Raw genomic sequence first — 18,576 nt, 5'->3', positions numbered from 1 at the left:
CAAGAGTATGAAAACCTAGGAAAAAATATTGTACATTTAGAACAGATATACAATTTGTGATTAATCGTGAGTTAACTAGGGAAGTCATGTGGTTAATTACAATTAAAAATTGTAATTGCCTGACGGGCCTAATTATAAAAATATATATTAAAAATAAGGGCCGTTTAATCATAATTAATCGCATGATAATTTTATATCTCTTATAAATGTACAATAAAAAAATTCTACGTTTTCATAAAAAATTAAATGAAAATAAAAAAAAATTTAACTAATAGAAATAGTTCACATGAATTTTTTACGTCTATAGTCGTCAATGGCAGTGAATGAGTTAAAAATAATTGTAGTTATTATATTAGAACAGATATAAAAAAAAATATTAATCATGAGTTAACTAGTGAAGTCATGTGATTAATTACGAAAAAAAATAATCGCCTGACGCCTCAAATTTTTAATAATCTTTTCTTCGTCTTCTTTAAAAAAAAAAAAATAATTTTAATTTTTTTGTTATAATCTTTTCTTTTCTTTTTTTAAAAAGAAAGTTTTTTTTAAATTAGGGTTATCTGGCGATTATTTATTTTTATCTTAATTAATCGCATGACTTCACTAGTTAACTCATGATTAATCACAAATTTGATATCTGCTCTAAATGTACAATATCCCCCCCCCCCCTAGGTTTTCATACTCTTGTTAACAAAAGTGGGGGGAAAATTTTAACTAATAGAAATAGTTGAAAATAATTTTTGACGTATATAGCCGTCAATGGCAGTGAATGAGTTAAACATCACACGCTCATAGCTCTGCCTGCATGCTAGCAAAAAACAAGGATGTGGAACCTTCTCTCAATATTCCCAATCGACAATCCACGGTGGAAAAAAACGATGCTTAAATGCTTTTTTCTAGCAAAGTTCATTTATGTATTGTGTTGCAAAGCAATCATGCTAATTAACTAGAAAGAGACAGGGGGGGCAACAAACCATATAGCAGGTAAAAGCCGTAATCACCAGCTTGTGTTTTGTCTCGCTTTTGTCTCTCTTGTTCCAATGCAGGCAATTGAATAAAGTTAAGAACTGATGAAACCGCACGCTCGCAAAAAGAGCCGTTATCTTCTGCGCTCTTTTATTCTGCTGCCTTTTTACACTTCAATGATATTCATGTATGCACAGGAATGTCTTCCTTCTCCCAGCAGCCTACAATGCACAGTGACACACACGTACATTAAAGCATCAATCATGTCTCGTCTGGGCAAATGGAGATGAAATAGGGTGGAAGACAGCAACATCCAATTATAGGAGCTGTACTTCCATTAAAAGGAATGTATGCCACGTTATGATGTTTTAATGAAATTGAGTGTGAAAACGCTAATTGGTCATTTGGTGAGGGGAGTAAATATATTACTGTAAATTTTACATTACATTTGTAGGTTTTTTTCCCCTTGTCATTTAAAGAATGCTCTTACCAATAAATAAATAAAAAGAGCCATTAAAAACAGTAGCCTAAGTCTTGATTGAGGCTATCCAATACCTTTTTAGCCTTATTTGAAGGTATTGGTATCGGTGCTTGCGATGACAATATCGGCCGCCCTCTTGTGGCCATTTTACAATCGGGAACTAGAAAATAGAAAATTGCGATTAATTTCATACAATTTTAAAGAAAAATGCGATATTGGGATATACAGTTTTTTTTTTTATTAGATGTCATTGTATATTTGTGGAATTTTATGTACTAGTGGTATCGGTATCCCTACTCGCTGATACCGAGTACCGATAGTTGATAATGCCATTACAGTTAGCAAATTAAAGCTGGTCATGTGGTATCAGTGTGGAGCATTTTTACTAGGTATGTTCGATACCATTTGTTTTGTTTTGTTTTGTTTTTCAGATTAATACCAGTATGAGGACTCAGCTCTTAGTAGTCACCGATACCAAGTGCCGATATCATTATACATTTGATACATAAAATTTCCCCTCCAACAATTTTCAATTTTTCAAATTTCAAATTTGTGGTTCCGGATCATAAAACGTCCACCCACTTCATTAGTACCGATATCATGAAAACAGACCTGGTATCGGCACTCGCCAATCGCTAGTTTTTACAATATCAAGTATTGTACATATGCACAGTATCCTTGGATCCGTAACCCCACACCAAATAAAGCTACATACAGTGTTAACAAAATTTTTGCGGGTAATACGTTCTATGCCCAGCCGCGATAGGTGAATTTTCGCGAAACAGAGGTTGATTAAAAAAATAATAATTTTTTCCTTTAATAACCCCTAATATTGTCTGGCACCTTAATGAGCTCTTCTTACGACGTTGTTAAGGTTAATTGCCTTCAATTAACTTGTTTTTCTACCTCTAGGATGGGGGTGCCAGCTCACCAGTGAAGGGACACTGACTTGCTAAGAAGAATTAAAAGACGATTTTATTTTTTTAACTTATCATGAAACACGTTTCCTGATTTACCAAATATTCTATATTTTGTTTAAAAATGCAATAGATTGTGTTGAATGAAAGAAAAATTATTTACTCAAATATTACACAAAAGGACAAAAATGGAAGCATAAATGGACCCAAATAAAAATTCGTGAATGACGAAGTGGTGAGGGACCACTGTAAATATATGTATCTGTAGCCACCTACATGAAAAAAAATCCATCCATCCATTATCTACCGCTTATCCGGGGTCGGGTCGCGAGGGCAGCAGCTTTAGCAGGGAAGCCCAGACTTCCCTCTCCCCAGCCACTTCAGCCAGCTCCTCCGACGGGATCCCAAGGCGTTCCCAGACCAGCTGAGAGACGTAGTCTCTCCAGCGTGTCCTGGGTCGTCCCCGGGGCCTCTCCAGGTAGGCGTCCGGGAGGCATCCGAACCAGATGCCCGAGCCACCTCAATTTGTACCTCTCAACGCGGAGGAGTAGCGGCTCGATGACCGAGCTTCTCACCCTATCTCTATTTCGGCTGCTTGTATCCGGGATCTTGTTTCGGATTTGGTGGTGCTGATTTTGAAAAAAAACCCATAAAAGATTACAATAAAGTAACATCTTTTCTGTGTTTGAAATCATTTTTTTTTTTTTTTTGTATATTCACCATTGCATTGTCAGTCATTTAAATGAAAAGCCACAGAGATCAAAAGCCCACTTCAATCATTTTCACACAAAAACAAACCTGCATTTTAATTAATGCCTGCCCTTAATTTATAACCTACATGTGTGCCTCTGTGGTAATAAAACAAACTCATTAACGCGTTTACTCACAGCCATTCTAAGAAACCTTGCTGCGACCGTGAGCTGAGCGAGTTCAATTGTGTGAAATGCTCCCCGAGTAGGTTGTAATTATGTGCGGATAACTGGGAGCAACCCTGAACCAGCTGGAGCTCCAGTGCAAAGCAAGTGAGCCGAACCAGAGGAAAATTACACAGTGGCAAAAATTTGAACATGCAGACTAATCTTCCTCGGGAAGTAAACCTTTAAGACAATAACCGCTGTCGCTTACCCCGCCTCGCATAAACATTAAAACGCCGTGAAAACAACTGAAGAACAAACTTAATTGCTTTACTGCAATAAACGCATCATGAACGTGCTGGAGACTAATAACTGCGCACAAACGCGCTATCTAGCCGCTCTGAGTAATAAAAGGACCGTCAGAGGGGGACTCTTAGATTTCAGATTACATCAAGGAAGACACGGCGTCCAATGAAATTTAATTGTGTCCTCGATGGGGACTTGCTCGATGTCATTAAACAGTCGTTCTGAACCTTGATTGTTCTAGTGGAAAGCGGAGCTTGCCTTCATTGCCAAAGTGAGGAGCTGGCCGATGATGCGCTTAAGAGAAATACGCACGGGTTTTAATGACTCGCCTTAAGGGAGGACAAGAGGGGAGTGACATTATCGCAGATGTGTTTATAAGCAGGCGTGACAACTTCACCGCATTGCTCCATGCTTTTGAGTGTGTATATGTCCGTCGTCTATTTCGCACTCAGCAGGGACCCGAGTCAATTCACTCTCTCGAAGCCCATTAGCACTATGTTGCAGCTTTTCAAAACTACCAATGGTGCTTTTGCCCCGACTCTTTTGCTTGTTAACTCAGTCTCACGCAACTGAGAGCATTAACTCATTCAAACCCAAAAACGTGTAAACGCGTTTTTTAATACTTTGTCCTTCACTCCCAAAAACGTATTTACACGTTATGTTCTGTTTTTTTTATTATGCAAGAGCATACAGAAGGCTTTGAAGGAGCTTCTGACATTAATAGGTGGCTTAAAGAAATGGTAATTATTGGTAAAAAAAAAAAAAAAACTGGCAGCAGAGGATAAGAGATCAGCCATGTTGCAACAAGCTCTTTTCCCCAGTGTTTTCAACAGGTTTGTGAATAATGAAGAAACAGATACAAAAAAATACTTTTTTTCCTGATGAAAGAAGAGACTCTAATCTTTCTTTTGCTAGGTTCCATGTTTTTATAGCAACAGAACACAATGTTCTGTGGGCCTTGCAAAATCGGTCAAAATACAGTAAAACAGCCGGGAGCGAAGGGGGTTGCTTCGATGAAAATTGCTGAGAGTGAATGAGTTCATACAAAAAGCAGCCCTCATCCTTTGATTACATCCTGAATAATGTAAACGCTTTCTTGGACGGGAGTGGTATTAAATTGTGTGTTTGCATGTGTGTGTGTGTGTGTGTGTGTGTGACCGGCCTGCAAACGTCTCGCCAGCCCGTGTGTGCACACTGACTAGAATACAGGATGGAGAGGATATGAGGGAGATCGGGAAGTGAAGATTAATCACCTGACAAGTGGATGGAGTGTCCGTTTGGACCTGAGGGGCAGGCGGGAGATAGGATGTGACTTTCAGAAGCACTTTGCCCACACACACGCACACACGCAAACGCACGTTCGCCTCACACAGAGTCTGGGTCTTGACAGACTTTCAGAGCGGGGGGGGGGGGGGGGGGGGTAGCAAGTGCCAGGTTTGGCCCCCGCTAACTGCATGACTTCACTTACAAATGTTTTGTCAGCAACTGTGAATGTTTGATCTTGTTTGCGAAACTAATCACGTCCTTTTTTTCCACTTCAAAAAAAAAAACTGCAGAATATATTTGGGTCAATAAAAACAGCATTCTCCCCCATTTGATTTTTTTAAACAAACTATAGAATATGTGGTATAGAAGAAATGTGGACCCAGTTAACTTAAAAAATATATATTATTAACATTCTTCTTCTATTTTTGATTATTTTTAGTAAGTCACTGCATCTCTCGTTTGTCCTTAGGGCTAACTGGTACCCACTGGCACCTGCATATGAATCAACGCAATCAGTGTTTGCGGTGTTTCTTTCGTCTTTCTCCCTCCCGCCTCCTCCTCTGTGCGTAAAGGTTCAATTGGAGGCAATTAACTGCATTTACTCAACTCTGCAAGCAACCCATCTTAGACGTCGCCTCAAAAAAAGAGAAGAGCTCATTACAGGCGACAGCCAATGTTATTATTACATGTATTGTTATTGGAAACTTAACTTTGAAAACCACAGTAAACCGTCAAAGCGATATAAAATTTGTGATTAATCGTGAGTTAACTCGTGAAGTCATGCGATTAATTACGATTAAAATAATTTATTGCCTGACACCCCTAATTTTTTAATAATCTTTTCTTTATATATATATATATATATATAAAAAAAAAAGATTATTAAAAAAAAATACAATTATTATTTATTTATTTACAAAAAAAAACATTATTAAAAATTAGGGGCGTCAGGCGATTAAACTTTTTTCATCATAATTAATCACATGACTTCACAAGTTAACTTGTGTCCATCAAAAGATAATAAAAAAACATCTGATCATGTTTTTTTATTATCTTTTGGAGAAGTGATGGGGAGGTGCTGTGTTGATGTGTGGGAAAGTAGGGTTGAATTTTTTTTTTTTAAAGAACGATCAGGTCCAGAAACTTCTGATTCTTCTCCCCCTCACCTCCTTTATTATAGATCACAAAGGCGGGATCAGACTAGATGAGAGGATCATATAACCGGATTGAAATGTGCGGGATCCCTCCTGGCCCGATTTAATGATGACAACCTCAGAGATTGAGATCGGCTGCTGGTGGGTACTCGAAAGAGCGCAACCTCGGGCAAACTTCTTTCTTTCTCTCTTCTCTCAAAAGGACTCAGCAATTGTATTCTCGCGCTTCATAAGAAATGAATGGCAAATAATGAGATATTAAAGGGTAAAATTGAGACTAAAAGAAAAACACCGGTTAGCACGTTTGCTCATTACAGCAAATGCCCCCGTTTGGCATCTAAACAATCAGAATAGCAAAACTGGTTTGAAGCGTCACATCTGTTCACATCAAACATTACCCACCCCGAAGGAGAAGCAAAGGGGAGAGAACTGTGAGATGAGACGCGAGTGTCGAAGAAATACGGTGAAGATGTGAGGGAGAGGCTGGGAGGAGCGCTTCGCCCTTTTCTTTGTCTTCTTTTATGTTAAGCAGAACAACACGACGGCCCACGTATTGCGCATCGAGCGGACGCTGGTTGACGTTCAAGTGCACTTAGTCCTGTTGTCTGTAATCAAACTGTGATTGTGAATCCATTCATCCATTTTGTCTACTGCGCATGCCGTGCAGGCTCAGAGTGGGGAACAAACACATTCAGACGTAGTTTACCTTCACACCGACAAGAAATGGGAAGCAACAACGTCAAAAAGTAGAAGAAGGGATCAAAAGAAATCTATCACTACCATAATTTAGTAGCCAGCAACGGCTTAAAAGACATGTTTTGTAAGATTTAACTAAGTGTGGGGATGTTTGATGCATCTCCTCATTTTGCATAACATTAGTTTTCAAACTTGGAACAGCACACCCCAAAAACTGCTCTGGGAAAGGACAGTATACTAATTACCACCACAGACTGAAATGACCCAGAAACCAGGAAATGAGTTGAAAGGCGGCATGACTCCTTCTTGTGACTGCATGCAAGTCACCTTTAGGATCAATCAGATTCAGAATCTCCTAAATGGCATTAATAAACAGAACATATTTGACAATAATAATAAGAAAGTTTACACGAGCAGAAAAAGACGTCTGTCATTTTCTTTGAACAATAAACTTGCCGTTTTTAAGGCAAAATTAGCATTTTGAGCCGCATTAAAACACAATAAATTACAAAACTGAGAATCAACCGCATAGTTGGTCCCAAAAAGCTTTACTAGGGCTGGATGTACGCGCGTTGAGGTGGAGGTCGAGTAGCTCCATGCTATTACGCCACACCAGCTTGCTACAGGTAGCGACGAGCTTCAGCTCGCTACTGCTATGGCTTAACACGTTGCGGAGTCACTCCCATGTCTGTAATTATATCACCTCTGTGGGAACGAATAAGATACACGTCTGTTCTCACGGGGAAAAGAAACACAGAGCAACCATGCTAATTGCTAAACTAATCTGAGACTTACAATTAAAAGAAACACAGAGCAACCATGCTAATTTCTAAAATAATCTAAGATTTACAAGAAAAAGAAACACAGAGCAACCAAGCTAATTTCTAAAATAATCTAAGATTTACAAGTAAAAGAAACACAGAGCAACCATGCTATGCTAAACTAATCTAAAACTCACAATTAAAAGAAACACAGAGCAACCAAGCTAATTTCTAAAATAATCTAAGATTTACAAGAAAAAGAAACACATAGCAACCATGCTAATTGCTAAACTAATCTAACACTCACAATTAAAACAAACACAGAGCAACGATGCTAATTGCTAAACTAATCTAAGACTAACAAGTAAAAGAAACACATAGCAACCATGCTAATTGCTAAACTAATCTAAGACTAACAAGTAAAACAAACACAGAGCAACCATGCTATGCTAAACTAATCTAACACTCACAATTAAAAGAAACACAGAGCAACCATGCTAATTGCTAAACTAATCTGAGATTCACAAGTTAAAGAAACACAGAGCAACCATGCTAATTGCTCAAGTAATCTAAGACTGACACGGCTAACGACATTTGGGATGATTGAGTCCACTTTTTCACAGGCGTCTGGTGTTCTGAATATCCCATCAGCAAATGGCACATTCTGAAGAGTTTCAAAAATACTGGACAGTTGGCGCGAGGTGATGGAATTTGCAGATTTTCCCTTTTTTGTCGCAGATCTTTAGGCGGTTGAACTATAGAAGGGCACTCGAGCGTCCGGCCCCGCCTCGCCGCGCGTCAGAGAGCGAAGGGTTTTTGCTGAAAGCTGCTCTTCAAGCCCCTCAACACCCTCAAAAGCTCGCACTGCGCGCTGTTAAATGTATGCATGATCCGCACCAGCACCGGGCCTGAGTGCACATTTCATAATTCATGCATAGTGCGCCACAGCAAGTAGCAAAAAAAAGCTATATGTGCTTCCTCCTACTTTGCTTCATTTCACCAGCAAGTAAGGTCGACCCGCGTCACGCAGAACGCAGCAAACTCCCCGACCCCCCGCAGAATGAACATGTCAAATGCAAGGCGTCACATGTACAGTAGCTCATTTAAGACTTCTTTCATCTTTGCCCGAGAAAAAAATACGATCGGAACTCCTCTTTGTGGATGTTATCGAGCAAGGGCGCATTACCGGCTTGAGCTCATATTTGCATCACTTTGATGAAGAGCAGCCGCTTGCATGTTAAGGAGTTTGACCAGCAAAGCCTCCGGGTACGAATGATTTAAGTGTACCTAAACAAGATGATCACTTTCATTTGACATGGCGACAATGTGTCGTCACACAGCAGGGTCGCTAATAAAAAAAACAAAAAACGAATCACTTTGAATGACTAAGGTTGAAAGGGATTTTAACTTGTGCTTAACCTTTAATGGTTCGACTGAATTGATTTCATTTGCAACTGGAGACATTTTGGGACAGCTAATGAAAAATAATTGTGGTAAATGTCATTTTGAATAAGCTTTTCCAAACAAAGGATTGGTCACGTTCCTCCTCAGTTTATGCTCGATGTAGGAATTTGCTGTAAAATGCCTGAGACAGACTTTCTCAAGGGACGTCATGCCACTGAAGACATGACACTTTGAAACTATGTAAATATATTGTTCCCTCAAAATAACTCAAATTGAAGCTGCTGAACGCAGAAAATGCCATTTCGAAGCGCTGCTGCCACCTGTGGCCGGAAAATGAAACTGCACTCAACCTTCTTCATGACGTACACAATGCGCACGTGAAATCACATCCGCAGACAGTGGGCGGGAAATTCGAACCGGAATCCACTCTGAAAACTATTGGCCAGAAGCTGACAGGGGTGCCTACTGTGAACAGCTAAATCTCTCTCTCTCTCTCTCTCTCTCTCTCTCCATTTTCTCTCTCTCCATTCTTTCTCACTCAATTCTCTCTTGCTCTCTCTCTTGCTCTCTTTCTCTTCCTCTCTCTCTCTCCACTCTCTCTCTTCATTCTCTCTCTCTCTCTCACGCTCTTGCTCTCTTTCTCTTCCTCCCTTTCTCTATTTTCTCTCACCATTCTCTCTCTCTCTCTCTCTTTCTCTCTCTTTCTCTCTCGCCCACTCGCTCTCTCTCTCTCTCTTGCTCTCTCTCTCTCCATTTTCTCTCTTTCTCTCTCTCGCTCTCTCTCTTCATCTCTCCACTCTCGCTCTCCACCCTCTCTCTCTTATCAATCTTTCTCTCTCTCCATTCTCTCTCTTTCTCTCTCCATTCTCTCTCTTTCTCTCTTGCTCATACTCTCTCGCCCACTTGCTCTTTCTATCTCTCTCTCACTCTCTTGCTCTCTCTCTTCCTCTCTCTCTCCATTTTCTCTGTCCATTCTCGCTCTCTCTCTCTCTCGCTCTCTCTCTCTCTCGTTATCTCTCCACTCTCGCTCTTCACTCTCTCTCTTTCTCTCTCTCCATTATCTCTCTTTCTCTCTCCCTATTCTCTCTCTTTCTCTCTCCCTACCCCCCTCTCTGTCTCCCTCCCTCCCTCTCTCTCTCTGAAATGCTATTTATTGAAAAGCGGCAGAAGAAAAAAGTAGTTCTTGATTCTCAGCATTGACCATTTGCAGACAAACTCTTGCAAATATTGTCCGTACCAATCTCGACTTTTCCGACCAAAGACCGTCCAAGGATGCCTCAAAGTTGAAATCCAGCAAAATGTCCCCATAGAATTTTGAAAGCGGGGACGCATGGGACTTGCGGATTTATCGTGAAGCCACACTGCTCACTGTGGGATTGGACGGAGGAGTTTTACTCGGGAGCTTGGCAGCATCCCAGGAGCTTTACAGTTTGATCCTGCAGGATTCGTGAGAAACGAACTAGAGTCCACAGTCATCAGTAGACGTAGAATCTCCTCTAAGCAGCATCGTTAGGGGTGGGCGGGGGGGGGGGGGGGGGTTCTCTCCACAGTGTGTCACATCATGATGGAAAGTGGATATAGATTTACCAAATTAAAGTTGTAAATTGTTTACCATGTCATTTTAAGATGTTTAATCTGGGACCATTCCCACACACAGACACACACGCACACACACACACGACTTGTATGCAACAAGCAGCGTGAGCTATCATTTATCTTCGAAAGCAGGGAGGACGGCTCCCTGTTAAATCAATACATAAACTACCCGCAGGATCCAACGTGAAGGCAGTAGAAGTGACAGGCTGCTTAACGAATGGAAGGCGGCCTTCCAAAGCGCGCTGACTCAGCAGTTATTTGTGAGGGGAGGGCCACTCCGATGCCCTTGCGCTGCCCCCCTACCAGGAAAGACAGTAAATTGTGTCCAACAGCAAAGCGCTGATCAGAGGTCGCCAATATCACTGCCCAAAATAAAGAAATTTGTGATGCAGTCATCAACCTCGTTTGAACGGATTTGAAAATATGTTCGAACGCACTTGCAAATACATTTGAACATACTTTTAGGCTAAATGCTAACAGTATTTTCCCCCATAAAGTACTAACTTAAGCATACGCAATTAAATAAAACATGTAACATTTTTAGCATTTGGCCTACATTATGCCTATATATTCAAAGATTAAGTAAGTAATAATTGTTTATTTGTAATTTTTATGGATTTATTATAATAGTTTATTTTATTATAATAGTTTATATTATGTTTTGCAAATACAGTGGTACCTCAACTTACAAACTTAATTGGTTCTGTGACCTCATTTGTAAGTTGGTACGTTCTTAAATCGAGGTCACTTTTTCCATTGAAATGAATGGAAATTGAATTAATCCGTTCCAGCCCCCAAATTACATTTTATGATATACATCCTAATTTTAATTGATGTGTGGTTGAAAATAAATACGTTTAAAACAAGCGAAAATATACTTAATCACTATACAGAAATCATCACACACTAAACAAACAAGTGCTTATTGTGCTTTAGTTTTACGTGAGGGGAGAAGGACAACAGCTCCTTCCAAAATAACAATCTTATTCATGTTTTCCTTTTGTCTGTCTATTTTTTATTAATTTTTTATATATTTTTTAAACGATCCAGGGAAATTTGTTAAATTTAAATTATTATAATTTAAAGTTAATGACATTTAGGCAGCCGCTGTCATTTTGGGGGTGTTTTGGGTATGGCTGCTCGATTATAGAAAAAATAATAATCACGATTATTTTGGTAATAAATTGAAATATTTTTTGGTACAAATCAAGAAAATGTTTGAACATTTAAAAACATTAAGGCAAATAAAATTATTTGAAACACTATAATTATATAAGTTCCCTTTGGACCAAACAAAATTTATTAAATTAGTCATAAAAAAAAGTGCAAATATATCAATTTAAACAAATCAAAATTAGTATTAATAATATTTTATGTTTGTTTATGATTATGCCAATTTTGTAATTGTGGAGTGTAATAATTGAAATTGTAATTTAATTTTGATGAATTGCACATCCCTAGTTTTGAGGTTTACGATCTTTAATCAGTCTTAAGAGTAAAAAAATAAAAAATAATCTGCACAACTATGGCAAAGAGTTACGCACTGAACCAATGATGGTTAAATGATGCTCAGTTTGATACGTCCGCTCACCCACGCTGAGACGGTTTGCATAACGAAACATGTACGTAAACCAGAGGCATATTTTCAACCAAAATGTTGTTTGTAACTTGAAAAGTGTCGACGTCCCACTGTACATTCCAACAAGTTTGCCAGTCAAAAAAGTTGACTCCAAATTGGCAGTTCCACAATATTGAGGAGGAGAAGAAAAAAAAAACACAATCCTAGAATACTTTAAACATTCGAGATCTGCCGGTAAACATCATCCCACTTTATACCATCAATGACTTTCAAAGGTGCACCGGTGAAATGAGCAAAGCAGGAGAAAACAATCATACCTTTACAAGTAACATCAATCTATCAGGGCACATCATAAATCCTTCTTCTGCTCAGCGGGACTGATTTGCTCTCTATTTCGGCTCGATGGATATAAAATGCAGACGACCGCCACACGGCTCATTCGATCCATCATCGGGACACGTGCTTCTCTGCACTTCCAATTTCTCACCCATGAGTAACTTGGCAAGCCAAAAAAAAACTTTTGTGTATTTTTCATCCATCAACATCCTGGTCGTGAATGCTCAACTTTGACAAACTTGTTGTTCGGAATAATCCTCCAGAAAGAGAACATAAGCTGCTAAAATAGTTTCCTCCGTCTCAAATCTTCCATCCAACTTGACATTAACACTGTCAGACTTGGTCCCATTTTTATTTTATTTTTTTGCTATGCCAGGCCACACGGCCTCACCAGCAGCAGGATGATGTGCAGCCCGCCTCAAAATCAACCATGTGAAAAACAACTCGGTGGAAGGAATGGCGGTAAAACACGACGGGCTGACCTGCCGGCGGCTCTCGTTCCTTCTGCGAGCTTCCTCGCGCCTCGTCGAGGCTGGGCTATGGATCAGTGAGTAAGCTGCGACTGGGCTGCGACTGGTGGGCCTAACGTTACCGGGGGAATACATTTTGCGGGATCAGCTGAAACAAAGCCCAGCTCACTACCAGACATTTCATTAGGTACACTTACACAACCTATTGCAGGGTACACTCATACTATATATATATATATATATATATATATATATATATATATATATGTGTGTGTGTGTAAAAATTTTGCAGTAGTAAATGTAATAATAATGCATATATTTGTGGAGACTGGGGTCAAGTCGTATTTTTGCAATTTTAAAAATGTGCAGAATTTCACTAGTTCCTTCATGTTAAAGATGAAATAGCCCTTAATATGAAACAAAAATGCTGGCGCCAATGTCTAACAAATGCAATTATGCCATCTAGTGGCAAAAAAAAGACCTCAACACAAATCAATATCACACTCGACAAATCAATATCACACTCGTTTTTTTACAGTACAGTACATCTTTTTAACTTAATTTTATGAATTATTAAGAAATGAGTGTATCAATGACTAAAAACATGGACCCATATTTCTATTAGTTTAACATGTTTCCCCCCCTCCCCCACTTTTATGTTAACAAGTGAATGAAAATGTGGGGATTTTTTTTATTGTACATTTAGAACCGTTTTTAGAACAATTTGTGATTAATTGTGAGTTAACTATTGAAGTAATGTGATTAAAATTGTAATCGCCTTACATCCCTAATATATATATATATGACAAAATTAGATTGAAATACACTCACAAAGTTAGCCGCTTGCTTTTTTCCCCCAGTGCCCCTCGACCATTACTCCCCGTGACCTCACTAATTACAGAATCAATGGTGCCGCCGGCAGGCGGCGTGCACGTCGATATCTGTTTTGATGACGGTACCCGCTCGGTGATAAAGTGTCTGGTTTCGTCTCAGCAAGACAGGTCACACTTTGGGAAAGAGTGTCGCCCCTGCAGCAGAATGAGGCCGTCGGTAAAGAAAAGTCTGTCTTTGTCTCGACGCGCGGGGCGGGAGACTCCCCAAGGAGACGAGGGGACGCAACATGTGCATCCGACCCCGTAACATGATTTCCCGCAGGCAGACACACTTTCAAACAAATGGCTTTCACCACAGTGGTTCCCCATGAGAGTTAATGGCACGGGGAGAAGGGAGACGTGTTAGAGTAAATTTAAGAAGCGACTCATGATGGCAGTCCGATGGATTCTGTTTTCATCGTGCGAGTCCGGGTTTTCCGGCCACCTCCCTCAACACATTTCTCCATCTTTTCTGTTTTTACGCCACCCATCGCTCCGTCACATTCTGCTCACGTGCGATTGATGAATTTTTATTCAATTGGGGGCTCAGTCAAAAACATCCGCTACAGAAGCTTGTAGAACTGCAGTGTAAATGAGGTTATTTGAACACTCTCGGTCTAAATTGTCCATAGACGCTAATGTTAGCGCTAAATGTTTGTTTCTAAGTGCCCTGAGATTGACTGTGAGTAGAGTAGAAGAAGAAGCGTGCAAAAGGGAAGTCACAATTGAATTGATTTAATACAACTAACTTTTCATATATTCCTATCAGTGTTGTAATATGTTTTGTGTGTCAATAACTCCTCCCATAATGTCTTATGCAAATTTTTGTTAGCCATTCAATATAATGAACTTTCTTTCAGAGTTAATATTTACTTAATATTGCATTTTTAGTGGCAATGAAAGCAACTCGTTTTGAGTGTTAAAAAGCACAACACTAGATGGTGTAATATTTTACCACTGCACACTAGTGTTTTGTTAAATCAACACTGGCCAGTGTTAAATTTCAAACAATCTGAGTTGATTTAACTCCATCTCAGTGTAAAAGAAAAAAAAGAAAAAACAACTTTCAAAAGTGTAGTTTTAACTCTTTTTAGTGTGGACCAATATAGACATTTTTGAAGTGTTAAATTTAAATCTGTATGTGTTTATTTAACACTGCCGATATTGCTGTGATATGGTTTTCCATTGAGTACTAACCAGTGTTGACTAGTATTAAATTTCAAACAAAAAGAGTTGTTTTAACTCCATCTTTGTATAAAAAAAAAACACTTTTAAAAGAGTTGTTTTAACTATATTTAGTGTAAACAAAACATTTAAGTCTGTAGGTGTTGAATTAACACCTCCAATTTTGCCGTTTTGGCCTTTCAATTCAAAACTAGCATTAATCTGGAGATATACCTCAACTGAAGTACTGAAAAACGAAAAACGCAGTTTGACCCGAGTAGACAATTGTCTCACAAGGCAGAAACAACCTTTCTTCTGTTAACATTTATTTTCCCAAGGTTGATAAGGCCAAGACAAAAGCAGCCAGATAAAGAAATCATAAGTGAAATTCATTAAATGACTTGGCGCTCTTTTCACAAGTTGTTCTGCTTCACTGAGTGGTGAAATGACATTCCAAGTGCCTGGTAGGGTTGGCGCACTGGAGGCGTTTCTCAAACAGTACATGTCCATTACTGCCAATGCAAAACAATACCAATCATCTCTTTAATTCACTCTCTCTCTCTCTCTCTCTCTCTCTCTCTCTTTTATTTTGCCCAGAGTTCAAATAAAATGTGATTGTCTCACGTGTCCAATCATTTGAATAAAAGCCAGTCAAGTCTGTTTATTTTCACATTTTTTGTCAGGCGAATCAAATTACATTTTATTTGTGTAGCACTTTTCATCCATTAAAGATGCGGGGTTGTGCATCTTTCCAATAAAAAGACAATTCCGTACATATCTTGATATGATTCTCTCGCTAAATATATGTTTTAAGATGACGGGAACCACCCGAATAGTGAACGCCTCAGGCAACAGAAGCCCAGTAAGGAGAAGGAGCCAGATGGACAGTCATTAAACTCCTGCATGGCATGACATTGAGAAAACATAACGGTGGCTGGGAAAGGTTGGACTAAAAGACAGCACGGAGGTGCTAATCATGGCAGCTCATGAACAAATACAAGATCAATAGGAGGTCGGGTTCTACCACATCAGACAGGACAAATACTTGCACTACAGTTACTCGAGCAGCAGCTTATTAATATCCCCCTTTCAAATGCTAATACACATTCATGCATAAATCATAGCTCCGGAGTTGACTTGTACGCGCTTCTTCATTTGGAGTTCGAGGCTAGAAGGGTTCAAACAATCATCCTGTCGTCGGCAGGAGAATCTGCTTGAACCAATAAGCGCTCGTCTCCAAACTTTGTTATGAGTCAAGGTCAGACATTTTTGATAACTATTGAACACTAAAGTGTGTTTTATAAAGTATTGTGATTAATTGCATGATTTCAATAGTTAACTCACCATTAATCACAATTTTTTTATCTGTTCTAAATGTACAATAAAAACATTTATAGGTTTTTATACTTTTGTTAACAAAAGTGGAAACAAATGTTTAACTAATAGAAATAGTTTAAATGATTTATTTTTATGTTTATAGCCGTCAATGGCAGTGAATGAATAAAAAAATAAAATAAAACATTATTAAACATTTGGGGCGTCAGGCGATTAAAATTTGTAATCATAATTAATCGCATGACTTCACTCGTTAACTCACAATTAATCACACATTTTATATCTGTTCTAAATGAACAATTAAAAAAATTATAGGTGTTCATACTCTTGTTAACATTTTTTTTTTTTTAACTAATAGAAATAGTTCAAATTAATTGTTGACGTCTATAGCCGTCAATGGCAGTGAATGAGTTAAAAACAAAAACTAATACTAACATTAATAATGTAAAAACTAAATTAAAATACGCTCAGGTGAGATTAGAACCCAGAACCTCTCGAGGTACTGTGAGGTAAACATGCTAACATCACTGCTGCCCTATGAAATCAATACAAAACTAGTACTATGTTTTGATAGTGCTATCTCGTCGCGCACCCATGTGGTGATTATGATGATGGTGTCTGTCTGTGTGCGTGCGTGCGTTACCTGCCACGAACTGGACGGAATCTCAGCAAATTTGCCCAGCCCTCCAAAGGTGTAGCAGCGGTACATGCGGTCCAGAGACTCGGAGCAGTGCCAAAGCAAGCCGAAGCTCACCGATTCCTTGTGATGATAATGATGATGGTGATTGGTGGTCCTCAGCTGCTCCTTCACAATCCACGCAGGGGAAATGAAACTGAAACTGCACACGGCGACCAGCGCGGAGGAGAGGAGCACCCAGAAGCAGCCCACGCAGCTGAACATGATGGTGGCAACGCGGGGCGCGAAGCCCATACACACGCCAACTCCACACCCGGCTTCTTCTTCTTCTTCTTCTTCTTTTTCTTTCTTCTTCCGTCCCAGGAGGAGCACATTCATTTGGAGCTCACAGACGCAAAAGTCTACCTGTGCACTACATCTGCGAAACATCCACGGGAGTCCGCCGTGGAAGTCCCACGCTGAGCGCGTGCGTCAACAGCTTCTCGAGTGGGGACGCGAACCCCCACCTCCCCCCAAAATATGGTATCAGAACAAAACAAACAAAACAAGTCATGTACTTGTAGTGTTCAACTGAGGAGGAGACCCACGCCGCGCGCACAAAATGTTTGTCACACCCACAAGTGGGCGCGCAGCCGTGGTGGTGCCTCCACGCAGGTAGAGGAGCGCTCAAGTTCAGAGCCAACCGCACCACACACAGTCCGTGGGTCTCCGCCTCCTGCGCGTCCCTGTCTGCTCCTCCCGCCCCGCGCGTAGTCAACAGTGCACTTTGCGTTCATTTCAGACTACGCCCGGACCGCGTCACTTACACTTGGTTTCAAAACAGCGTACTTCCGGAAGATAGCTTTAAAATAAAAGCATAGCAGGAGCTTGTACTACTTTTTGCATTTATTTTGGATTCTCTCTCTCTCTCTCTCTCTCTCTCTCTCTCTCTCTCTCTCTCTCTCTCTCTCTCTCTCTCTCTCTCTCTCTCTCTCTCTCTCTCTCTCTCTTTATCTCTCTCTTTATCTCTTTATCTCTCTCTCTCTCTCATACGGCTGATCCATTTTGAATGATTATTATTATTGTGGCAAATGTTAATAATGAAGATTGACAAATATTTTGGTCCTTTTTGAATGACTTGGGTCACAAACATTAAGTTTTATTTTGAAGGAAATCCCGTTTCTGGTATGACCTTACACTGTCTATTTAAACTTGACTGACAGCAGGTGTCTCCCACAAAAAAAAGCGTTCTCTAATCACTATTAATTATGTTACCCACTCGCGCAAAATAGCTCTCCGCTATAAAATATAATATGAACTGTACTGGGTGGGGGAGAAAAAGCTACCACGTGTTTGCTTTTCCGCAGCACTCATCTCGTTAGATAAAGTAGATTAATTGGTTGTTCGTGGTACGGTATAGTCAGAAATCATCAATGGATTTGCTTAGTGATTTATAAAGTGGTCAACACTGCCCCCGCCTGGACAACTGCTGAACAGCTATTTTCATGATTCAAGTAAAGGTAATTGTTAACGGTTGGGGGTGGGGGGCAGTTTTTAAATGATCTCATTCTCATTTCTCACAACAGGAATGTGTTAACTATATTCACTGTATATACAGGAGATATTCATGATGGAATTTGTACATAAGTCCTAAGTAGTTATGACAGTACTAATATTTGTATGAAAACAATCTATGGCTTATATAATGCAATCAAAAGAAAAACAATTCAGCACATTTTTCATTGTGCAACATTGGTAACCATGAAACATTATACGTCAGTAGTAATCTGTTATAAGGGGGAA

The 18,576-nt window shown here is 39.6% G+C and overlaps 1 protein-coding gene across 1 annotated transcript in view; it reads right to left on the bottom strand.

The window, feature by feature from the left end:
• The window catches only part of lhfpl7 (LHFPL tetraspan subfamily member 7), a 67,710-nt gene extending 50,141 nt beyond the window's left edge, over positions 1 to 17,569 (bottom strand). The window contains exon 1 of the mRNA XM_086097793.1: positions 16,801 to 17,569. Within this exon, the coding sequence (XP_085953919.1) occupies positions 16,801 to 17,223 (423 nt within the window). The 5' untranslated portion in view covers positions 17,224 to 17,569. The remainder of the gene's footprint in view (positions 1 to 16,800) is intronic.
• Positions 17,570 to 18,576: the final 1,007 nt, after the last annotated feature.

Source organism: Leptonotus elevatus, chromosome 16 (genome assembly GCF_054856555.1).
Source record: "Leptonotus elevatus isolate MCC_2025b chromosome 16, RoL_Lele_1.0, whole genome shotgun sequence".
Lineage (NCBI taxonomy): Eukaryota > Metazoa > Chordata > Actinopteri > Syngnathiformes > Syngnathidae > Leptonotus > Leptonotus elevatus.
The sequence above is the reverse complement of the archived record's forward strand: the minus strand, read 5'-3'. Positions and strand labels throughout refer to the sequence as shown.